This window comes from Rhodofomes roseus, assembly GCF_022264815.1.
Source record: "Rhodofomes roseus strain CIRM-BRFM 1785 chromosome Unknown C8Q71scaffold_29, whole genome shotgun sequence".
Lineage (NCBI taxonomy): Eukaryota > Fungi > Basidiomycota > Agaricomycetes > Polyporales > Fomitopsidaceae > Rhodofomes > Rhodofomes roseus.
This window is the reverse complement of record NW_025952985.1, coordinates 24,950-36,184: the sequence shown is the minus strand read 5'-3', so window position 1 is coordinate 36,184 and position 11,235 is coordinate 24,950. Positions and strand designations below refer to the sequence as shown.

The 11,235-nt window shown below is 53.6% G+C and overlaps 3 protein-coding genes across 3 annotated transcripts; 2 read left to right on the top strand and 1 right to left on the bottom strand.

The window, feature by feature from the left end:
• Positions 1–106: 106 nt before the first annotated feature.
• Positions 107–622, bottom strand: C8Q71DRAFT_727211 (uncharacterized protein; the record flags this gene model as incomplete). Its single annotated transcript, XM_047921837.1, has 2 exons — positions 107–279; positions 340–622. The coding sequence occupies 2 exons, from the start codon at positions 620–622 to the stop codon at positions 107–109; spliced, it is 456 nt and encodes a 151-aa protein (XP_047773981.1).
• Positions 623–2,663: 2,041 nt separating this feature from the next.
• C8Q71DRAFT_862175 (uncharacterized protein) lies at positions 2,664–5,055 on the top strand (the record flags this gene model as incomplete). Its single annotated transcript, XM_047927998.1, has 3 exons — positions 2,664–2,887; positions 2,967–3,020; positions 3,075–5,055. 3 exons carry the CDS (start codon positions 2,664–2,666, stop codon positions 5,053–5,055), a joined length of 2,259 nt encoding a protein of 752 aa, XP_047773980.1.
• A 4,501-nt stretch (positions 5,056–9,556) lies between these two features.
• Positions 9,557–10,832, top strand: C8Q71DRAFT_883508 (uncharacterized protein; the record flags this gene model as incomplete). The annotated part of the gene is made up of 1 exon (XM_047928517.1): positions 9,557–10,832. A coding segment is annotated over one exon (1,128 nt), but the record flags the coding sequence as incomplete, so codon positions are not given.
• Between the last annotated feature and the right edge of the window lie 403 nt (positions 10,833–11,235).

Here is an 11,235-nt window from a genome sequence, read left to right as displayed (position 1 = left end):
GCTCTGTATGACCGGCCCTTGGTACCTTACATGATACCAGGCCTAAACGGGTTGGAGACCAACCTGATATGATACGCCTGGCTCAACCAAAATCACTGTTGTACGGCTAGCTGCAGATGACCTGCTCTCCGAACACCCTGAACCGCTTAAGGGTAACGGAAAGACCCTTCTGGCGGTCTTGGCGGGTCTTGGGACCCTCCCGACGAGCCGGCTGAACGTCGTACTCGATCATGATCACAATGGCGACGACCTCGTAGCCCGACAACCGACTAAGTGATTCTTGTGCCAGACACCATATAGACTGACCTGAACTCACGCATTGCAACCATGACTCCTAACCCACACTGCTGTACTGCGAATACGACATCCCCAGGTACTGGCCCAGCCCCCTCACGACGAGCAGATAGCTGATCTCGACGTACTCGCGCGAATCAGAAGCTGTGCAAAAGCGCTTCCGATTCGCCCGGCCCGAAACGCCCGAGACCGGACCAAACGACCCGCGGCCTAGATTATTCACGTGAACGGAACGATCACGCCCCTTCACAACGCGTCCTAGCAGTATAAGCTGATGCATCTCGAGGAATCCGCTCCTACAGACGGCCGCCCCGTCCGTAACAGCCATGCACTCCTACATGTTCCCCTCCATGCTGCATAATCCTAAGCCCTAGTGCATACCACTGTCTTTCACACCTCCAGCGAGTTAATCGCTGAAGCTTCCCGTGGAAACCTCCCACCCGGATGCTTCCCCCGTCCATAACGGCCCTGCCCGCCTACATACTCCACTCTATGCTGCATGATCCTACACCCTAGTGCATACCACTGTCTTCTGAAGCTCTTGAAAGCCTTATAAAGCACACGAAACGCCCGTATGACACGTCACGTTGCACTGACGTTATTGCCTATATAATCCTCGTAAGCTCCCTGTAAAATAGACGCGCACACCTTACCTGATGTTCTTTGCATTCTCATCTGGAAAAACGCGTAGCCCTCCTGCCCAATCGCCCATAATTCAGGCATACCACGATGGACAGCACGTAACCCGTCCTGGCGTATCCTCATCAACTGTATTCGCGGCTGGATCGCAGACATCCAGAACACGTACCTCCTACCAACCCGCCTACTCAATTGCAGTCGACGTCCTTGTCGAACCTACCCCCGAGCTTGATGAAGACGGAAGGAGGGAGACGTGGATTGTTGAGAGACAGCCTAACAGGCCGTTGGCCCGAGGGCACGTGTTAACCCTCCGCACGGGCAGCCATGTGATCGAGACTGGACGCATCTCGAAAGCCGTGACCTTAATGCGCCACTGGGTCACGTTCCGACTCACCGGCAGCAAACACGGCTTACAAATCAAAGTCCCAATCCCATGGGCCCGCCTCTGCGACCTAGATGGCTACACACACACTCTTGTCTATCACTCACTCCCGCTACTTCCCGAACCGCACCGCGCCTTCCTCACCAAACCTGACTTTCAAAATCCCGACTCTAATCCCTATGAATTTGACATTACCCCGGGCGCCGTAGCGCGGCTGCGCGCACGAATGGCGAAAGACCCCAAAACCCGGGATCTGGTGGAAACTCACCATGGTGGCGATGGAGTGGTGGCGGTATACGATGAGGGCATGCCGCACGATGGCTAAGGATAGATAGACTAGCATCGTACTAGAGGCACCTGTTCTAGACCGAATATATTGAGACCAGCAAACCTTATCATGACAATCGAGACACCGCACCTCACCGACCCAATCATATGCCCAGGCCTCCACGTCCAATATGCGCCACCGGGTCGATCAAACTGAAACTAACGCCAAATACCCGCCTAGGCAGTAAGGTGCCCAAAGCAAGCGCCCATGGCCCTTTGCAGCGAAGAGCTTTCGCGCCTATGATGTACCTCCGCTACCGCACCGCCAACCAGCCCCGCCTCTGTGCCTCTGCCCTTCCTGTGTATGCCAACTCAATCTCGCGTCTCATGCTCCTGAACATGCCGACTTTCCTGCAAAAACACCGAAAATAACAAGCTGAAAATGCAACACTAATATCAACGCCCGCCCTCGCCAGCTTCGATGTCATCGAGGTACAAGTCACACGCATATACGGCATACACTTTGGTGCAGACAGCGGCAGCTCCCAACTTTGATGAAACTCAATGCACAACGACACAGCGCGTCCCTTCAGGCTGGACCCTTAGTGTCCCGAGAACTTGTCTCAGGTCATAGACATACCGACTTTGGAACGGAGGGAGAGATAACGCGTCGCAGTGGAGGACAGCCTCGCGCCTTGAAACCGAAAATGGTACGCCCATTGTCTTCCTCCCGTCTTCTTCTACCCGCTGCGTCGGCACCCATGTCAAAAAACACTTTGAAATTCGATCTCCCCCGACTGTGACCTTGCTCTGCACGACATCGCAACACCACACTCCACACAGCTGACTAGGCTCACACTCCTGTACAGCAAATTAACTTGCTCACCCAATCCGAACGCGACTAGTGACAAATGGAACACGTCGTCCGTGTTCCTTAAATAAACGCGAAAGTCTCAACGGTACGACATCACTTTTGTGACCCTGTATCATTCTCTGCTCGCTTCTACTCGTCTACTCGCCTCTTCTTTCTACCCTGCTCATCGTCTCCTCTGCTCTGTCCTCCTACGCCCGCCTAACCAACATGAACCAGACACCCTCCTCGAACCACGGTGGCTCTATGCTCACTACGAACAACGTCGCCGCCCAGGGCGCGTACGAAGATGTCCCCAACTCTCGACCCCAGAGCCCGACGACATATAGAGCGATGACCTCGTCGTCGCCGTCGGCCAGGCTCTCGCCGGGACGCTCTTATGCGTCCGCGGTCGCTAGGTCTCTCTCTCCGCGAAACTCCAATGAAAATGATCAGTGAGTACCTACTGCTGATAATGCCGCCTTGCCACAGTATCTAACTTGACGTGTACGTCTCGTCCCAGAAACACTGCAGGCCCTGCGCCGCCACCGTCTACCCCAGTCTCTCTGGCAAATGTAACGAACAACAGTACGTACCCTAGCTATCACACGCTGCGAACCGCACGCTGATTAGACACATAAGACCTTCGTCTTGCCACTATGTCCAGCCAGGAGGCCGGCTGGACCGTTGTCTCTCACAAGAAAAAGGCAAGGCAGTGGCCGGCGCCATTGGCCGCCGTGGGTCCAATACGCCGCGCCCTGACGAAGTTCGCCGCGTCGTACTCGAGGACCAAGTTGTGGAGGCCGAGGACCCTGGCAGCGCGTCGAGGAAACGCCGCCGCACCGAGGAAGACCTTGGCAATGAGGACTCCCCGTCTGTCGAGACGCGTACACAGAACGCTCCTGTCCGTCTGCCCACGTCTGAAACCTCCCAGCCCCCCACGGCCTCGTCTGAGCCGGCGGCGTCGTCATCGAGAGTCCCACACCCTGTCCAATCCAACGAGCCGTCGTCCTCCCGTCCTCACAACTCGGTCGTCGACAGCTCGCTCGACATCGGCTTCGCGATCGTCCCTGACTCTGATGTTGTCGAGTCGCTCCTGGCTATCCCGGACCACTCTTCGCCCCATACCCCACTTCACGTCCCTGCATCTGGGCGTAGGCATAGCGGGCGCGCGGCGAGGGCGTCCATCGACACCTCTGACGACGACGACCAATCGGATATCGGTGATCTACTGCCGCTCTTCCCGCTCCCTCCGTCGTCCATCCCAACTAGCTCCCCGCGCACGCCCGCTCCCCACAGGCACCAACGACAGGCAACTCCGATCGCACCGGCCCGCGGCCATCGATGGTCGGTGGTTAGCACGAGCAGCATCGACGACGATGGCTCTTGGCGCTCCTCGCAGCGAACACCCTCGATTCAGGAGGTCGAAATGGCTGACGCTACTCGGCCTGACACTCCCATCCCAACGTCTTCCTCGCACTCTCGCCGTCGCATCCGCCGCCGTCTGCTCCGCCGCGAACGTCGCGAACACCGGGCCGCCTCTGTCGCGAGCACCTCCCAGACCTCAGCTGACGACGGCCCGGACGAGCCTCCAATCACCTTCGACGTCGATGCCCTGGACCCCGACTACGTCGCCCCTCTATCACGCTCCTGGCGTCGCGTCCAAGGCGATAGCGCGAGCTGGAGGGGACGTGGCATGGCGGCCGCCCAGCGCGAGTCTTGGAACGAGCTTGACGACACTGAGTCTGTACTTGCAGTTCAGATTCCCTTCCACGGCACAGAAGAACCCGGGGTCAGTATGCGTATTGAACTCATGCTTGAAGTATTCCGCCGCGTCTTACTGATCCCCGGTGCCTTCATCCTTCCAGGCTACTCCGTCGCCGGCTTCCATGGTATGAACACTGAGCCGTTCTGGTACCTAGCGCGGGGGATTCCTCTGCCCACTATTGTAGCTCTTGTAGGTCTAGGTTGGCTCAACTCTACCCCCATCACTCTCAACTTTGACTTCTGGCGCGACTCGAATCCCCACCTGTGCGGTATGTTCAGATTTATTTATAGATTTGGAGCACAGACCAAGGCCGAGTACGAGAATCTTGTACGCCGCGCCCTTCTCGAATCGGACCTCTTCGACACCACCTATGATGTCCTCACGCGCGACATCTCTCGCGGCGGGATGTGGCGCGGATCAACAAGGATCGACGCTCTCAACGCCATCCTCGATTCAATCGACGTCGACATCATCCACTGCCGCGTCTCCGCGAACACGACGGAGCCTGTTGCCGTCATCTACGTCATGCCTCCCACGTCTGACCGCCGCGACTGGTTGCGATTCAGCAGCCAGCTGAAGCGCCACCACTTCGGGTCAAACATTGCAGGACACCCCGAACCCTTCACGAGCCGAGTCTGGTGTGGCTACTGCCACTCGCTCGGCCACATCGCAGGGGCATGCAGCGTACGTCGGACGATCGGCTGGCACGAGCCACCCCTGCAGACCCAGCAGCAAGCCCAACCGCCGCAGAACAACGGTGCGAACGGTGCAATTGGCAGGGGCCGTGGACGCGGTAATGGTCGCGGCAATGGTCGTGGACGTGGAGGGAATGGCCGTGGCCGCGGTAACTTCTGACAAATTTCGCTCATCCCTTGTATGCTGGTCTCTGAACTGTTAGCCCGCCTCGCGTAGCACGATCTCTACTCTCTACCGCTATTCTGTACTATCTCATTCACCATTTCGCGTATCGCACTACGATGTATCATCATGCTGTATTAAGTATACCCTGCGCTCTTCCGAAATCACATCTGCGTACCAAAAACTCGTGACGCCCGCACCTCACACAAACATCTTGCGATACAGCTGATCAGCTCAAACACAAGAGTACTTAAAAAGAATATTAATAAATGTCACGATAACGAACACAGAAGAATGCGCTGAAAGGCCCACATATACTGGCCGTCCACAGCGGGACAGGAAAGCCTGACAGCACGCTCTTAAAGAATACACAAACTTCTCCATTTTCTCACACTGGGGCACTCGGAGACTTGCCCCGCCGAGAGGCTTAAGCAACTTCCCTTTACAAGGAACACGCATGTCACCTGTGGGGCTCAGGAGCAGTCCCCGCCCGCCGTGGATCGCTGTAGCGGCGGGAATGATTGCAGCGGCGCATTACAACAACAACATAACACATCACACCACGGACGTTAGAACGGCAACTGGACAACCTCCCTCCCGACGACAAGGGATGATCTCGCCTCCTGCCCGTGTGACTCCCAATGAATCGTCGGAAGGATCGGACGGCAGGGCAGTCCTCCAAGACTTGTTAGCAGAGTCGCCAACGGAGGATGGTACGAGTTTGAGTAATCACAACCCTGGGGCATCGACTAAGCCTAAGAAAGGCCGTAACACTCGGGCCACGCTTAATGTAGCCACACTAAACATCAACGGCAGAGGATCCTTAACAGGCACCACTAACAATAAGTGGAATGCTCTTAATCAGCTGTTACGCACGGAGAAGATTGGAGTCTTGGCGATACAAGAATCGCATCTCAACAGTACAACTATAGACCAAATACATCGACTATACGGAAGACGTATGGCGGTTATACCCGGACTATCACACGATGACAATGCTGGAGGTGTCGCTCTAATCCTAAATAGAGAAATAGTCGACACGGCCCGCTGCGACAATACAACTATTGTACCCGGGAGAGCAATGGCTACGACCATACATTGGCACAAAGAGGAGAAACTGACCCTACTTAACGTCTATGCCCCGAATGACCCAGCTGCTAACTCCGCGTTCTGGCTGACGATTGAAAACCATTATGCCAATCCGCATCACAAGCTCCCTGATGTACTACTTGGAGACTTCAACGCTGTTGAAGAACCAATTGATAGGCTCCCTCCACGCGAAGACCCTATGTCCATAACCGAACCCTTACAAAAGCTACTCGTCCGACTCCGCATGAAAGACGGCTGGCGTATTACCAACCCATCGCACTGCGACTACACCTTCCCACAACGAGCGTCCGACGTCCGTTCTCGAATTGACAGGATATATGTTACTGGACGATTACTTCAATCTTCTCAGGTATGGAAGATACAATCAACGGGTATACCTACGGATCACCGACTAGCCTCGGCCTTGCTGAGCACTACGACAGCCCCATACATTGGGAAAGGCCGTTGGACTCTTCCCCTTGCGTTACTACAAGACAAGTCCTTCCTGGCCGAAATCAAGACCATTGGGAATAGAGCTCTCAATGACATGAAAACAATTAAGAACTGCGGGACACGCTCACCAGCTAATAATGCCCAAACGATACACAAAGCTTTCAAAGACAACACAATTAAATTAGCAAGGACAATCATGAAGAAAAAGGCCCCAAAGCTCACTGCGGCGATTACAAAAATAACAGCGGCGATTGATGGTATACAGGCCGATCCTGCGTATAGCTCGACTGCTCAACTACAAACCGAAGCTGAAGTGCTCTTGGACCGCGTCATTGAGCTTGAACGCAAACGTTATCAACATGTCCGCGAAGCCACTGTCGCTCGGTACGCCCTAAACGCTGAAACGTTAAGCAAATACTGGTCGAACATCAACAAAGACAAAACTCCAAGAGACATAATCTATGCCCTAAGGAAACCTGGCACGCACGATTATGTACGACGCTCCTCAGACATGGCCGAACTCGCCCGACAATACCATGACTCACTACAAAACAACGATGACGGACAGACGAACCCCACCATACGCAAGACGGCCATATCATCGGCCATAAATAACATTCAACAATCCCTGAATGACAGAGACAATGCAGTACTTCAATCTCGAATCAGTACCGCGGACATCAAAGACGCACTAAAGAAAGCTCAGGCAGGCAAAGCGAGCGGCCTGGACGGAATTCCATACGAATTCTGGAAAGTACTACAAGACGACACAGCATCAGATGACGACACATCCTTCAACAGCACGGCCTACTTACTAAACGTCCTTGACGACATCGACTCCCATGGTATAAACACAGCATCTGGATTCGCTGACGGGTGGATGTGCCCCATCTATAAGAAGAAGGACAAGAGAGACATCAGTAACTACCGCCCAATAACGATACTTAACACGGACTATAAGCTCTACACACGCATTATGGCGACCAAACTCGGATCTGTCGTTAAGTCCATCATTCACCCTGACCAGGCCGGCTTCATACCGGGACGCCAGATATCGGATCAAACACAACTTTGCCGGACGATGGTAGACTACGCCGAGGCCACTGACGACAATGGCGTCATTGTCGCGCTTGACCAGGAGAAGGCGTATGATCGCATACAACATGACTACCTTTGGGAGATACTACAGGCAATGGGGCTACCCGCATCATTCATCACCCGAGCCAAGAACCTGTATGAGAATGCGACGACAGTAATTATCATAAATGGAGAGATAAGCAAACCTTACCGAGTACGCCGAGGAGTAAGACAAGGAGACCCATTGTCCTGTCTCCTATTCGATCTTGCGATTGAACCACTTGCCTGTGCTCTCCGTCGATCAACCTTACGAGGATTCCAGATACCGGGACTCACAGAGCGTATCATTACCTCACTATTCGCGGATGATACCTCCACATTCCTCGCACAGTGCGATCGCTGGTCCGACCTGTGGGAAATACTTGACGACTGGTGCTCCGCCTCTGGAGCACGCTTCAACTCAGGCAAAACTGAGATAATACCAATTGGATCGCCTGAATACCGGGCCCAAGTTATACACTCTCGCCGTATTGACCCGACAAGCAACACACCTTGTATCCCAGACTTCGTCCACATTGCTAAAGATGGCGAAGCGGTACGTATCCTTGGTGCATGGATAGGAAACCGAACACGTGAGGCAGCCATCTGGATCCCGACATTAGAAAAAGTAGACAAATTCCTGACGAGATGGGGACACTGTAACCCAACAATGAAGGGAAAGAAACACATTATCCAAATGGGACCTGGAGGCATGACCCAATACCTCACCACGGTACAGGGCATGCCCGCCTCGGTTGAGAAAGAGCTCACCAGAAAGATTAGATCCTTTGTATGGGGCAATAATGGGACGCCCCTAGTCAATCTCAACACTCTGCACTCGCCGATCTCTGAAGGAGGATTAAATATCCTTGACATCTATGCACGAAATGAAGCGATTGAACTCACATGGCTCCACAAGTACCTATCCCTATCTGACTCCCGACCGAGCTGGGCATATGTAATCGACATCCTAATTGCGCTACAGGTTAGCCGTTCCGCCGGGGTGATACAATCCTCAGCCCAGATAAACTCGTTCCTACAAAGCTGGAACCCGGCCTTACACGCGGCCTCCTCACTACCACACTACATCAAACGCATGCTAAAGGTCGCAAAGAAACATCAAACATCATTCGGAGCAATCCAGCTGAGTAACGAACTAAAAAGCAAGCTCCCTGTGTGGTACCACATAAGTGCGTCCAAACGCCTCCGCCGTCTGGATAACACTCACCTTAGCAAATGCCTACGAAAGAACCATGGCATCCGACATGTGGCCGATATCCTACTGCTGGCCAGACATGACTTCATCCCAACCCCACGCCCAGCCGATCCTCTCGAATGTCCCTGTGACTCTTGCGCTGCCGCTGCCAACAACGGTTGTCAGCACCCCCTCTCTTGTGTAGAAGCAGCACGACGCTTACTCACTACCTTAAGCGACAAGTGGAACCCACAAGTCGATCTTATCCCCGACGGCCTGACTCTCACCCAAAGGAGAGAAGAATCCAACTGCGCCGCCTTCAAGGTAAAAGGAGGAGAAGCAATATTTAACCCGTCAGTCACGGAACGCGGAGGCATATCTGAAGTCTTCCGCACCTTCATGGATGACAATAACCTCGTCAACCCTCCGAACCTGCGACCGCGACGAGGTACTGCATTCCGGAAAATCGTAGTACATATCCTCGAAGCGAGCGGCGCCCTCAAACACGGTGAAGCTCGAATAGCCCCCGAAGGAAGCGGCATCTTCATGTTTGAGCGAAACCAGGAGGCCGCAGCCCAGCTGCTACAACCACTAGCCAACATTGACGATCTGACAACAAGTGGTGAGATCACCGCTGCGGCATACGCAGTACAGCTTATACCCAAAGACGTACCTATTGAATTTATCTGCGAGACACAATTCCTCCGCGATGTACTATGTAAAGATATACAACGTTGGGAGGACACGGACTGGTTGGGAATGAGCAACAAGCCTGCGCTGAAAGACCTGATAAATGTTCTACGTCAGCGATGCACCCCTACGTCATTCCGGAAAGCCAACTCTAAGAATGACTGGTCAACGATCGACAAAGGCAGGCACCTGGTGAAATACCTGATGGACAATAGCGGGGCCAAAACAGTCTCACTGACTATAGACCCTACACTCAACCTGTCAGGTGCCAAACTGTCACACCTATCTCAAAGGATTGCTTACCGCCTCATCATACAACGACGACCCTTGGAAGTACGACGATCCACTGCACTGACGGTACAAGCAGTGTTAGCAAAGCTTAATCTGACGTCGGACCATACCATAACAGCTGATGAACTCTGGCAAAGCCTACGCAACAGTGACTTCCGCCGACCAATATCCGACTTCTTATGGAAGTGCCTACACAGCGCCTTCCGTGTTGGTCGATTCTGGGCGAAGATATCTGGCTACGAAGAACGTGCCCAGTGTCAATACTGTGGCGTAATAGACTCAATGTCTCACATACTGCTTGAATGTACGGCACCAGGCCAGATTGAAATCTGGGCCATGGCCGGAAACCTATGGCGACGTAAACAGGCTGAGTGGACCAAGCCTGACCTTGAAGACATCCTCAGTGCTGGAATGCGCCCCTGGTTCTCAGACAAGAAGAAACGACGACCCTTCGTCGAACGCATGTGGCGCATCCTCATCTCTGAAGCCGCATATCTTATCTGGTGCCTACGTTGTGAAAGAACGATCGGACATGCAATGGACGATAACTGGACTCACTCACGACAAGAAATCCGTGCGCGATGGGGCTATATAATGAACAGTAGACTCCACTTAGATATCGCCATGACGCACCGACGTTTTGGGAGAGCCGCCCTGTGGCCCCCATTAGTCCTAAGCACGTGGTGTGGCACCTTACAAGACGAGCTAGCACTACCCGACGATTGGACAAAAATTAGAAGGGTTTTAGTGGGTATTAATCCTCAAACCTACGAAACGTGGGATGTAGGATAACTGAGCCCCACACTGACCAAATGTGGTCGTGCGTAAAAGCATTTTATCCCTGGAAAGCAACCGCGGGGGAACCCGCTGGCTGGCTGGGACCTGGGTCTGACCAATTGTCAGTTGCCGGATCCTACATATAGCCCTCCAAAAAAAAAAAAAAAAAAAAAAAAAAAAAAACTACTGCGGATGCGGCGATGAGCCTGAGCGACGCCGGGCAACAATCACCCATAAGTATGGTGGGTGCTCAGCAGCTGTTCAGCATGGTTCGAACCTTCATTCTGTCTTCGGTAGCATAGGTCTATCACCTTGGGCTCTAAGCAAGATCAAAATGAGGTCGTTGGAGACAGAACAGGTTGAGTTTTGATGTCGACTCGTTCCCACTCGGAGCAAGTCCTACCGAGCTGGCGAGAGTTGGTGAGTGCAGAGACAGTCCTACTTGTAAAGCAGTGAGACTCACCATCGTTCCTAACGAACAACAAGAAGATACACGGCAACGACCCGATGTGCCTCGTCAAACCTATCATGGCAGACTCGGATCATCTGCAACCCTTCATCGGAAC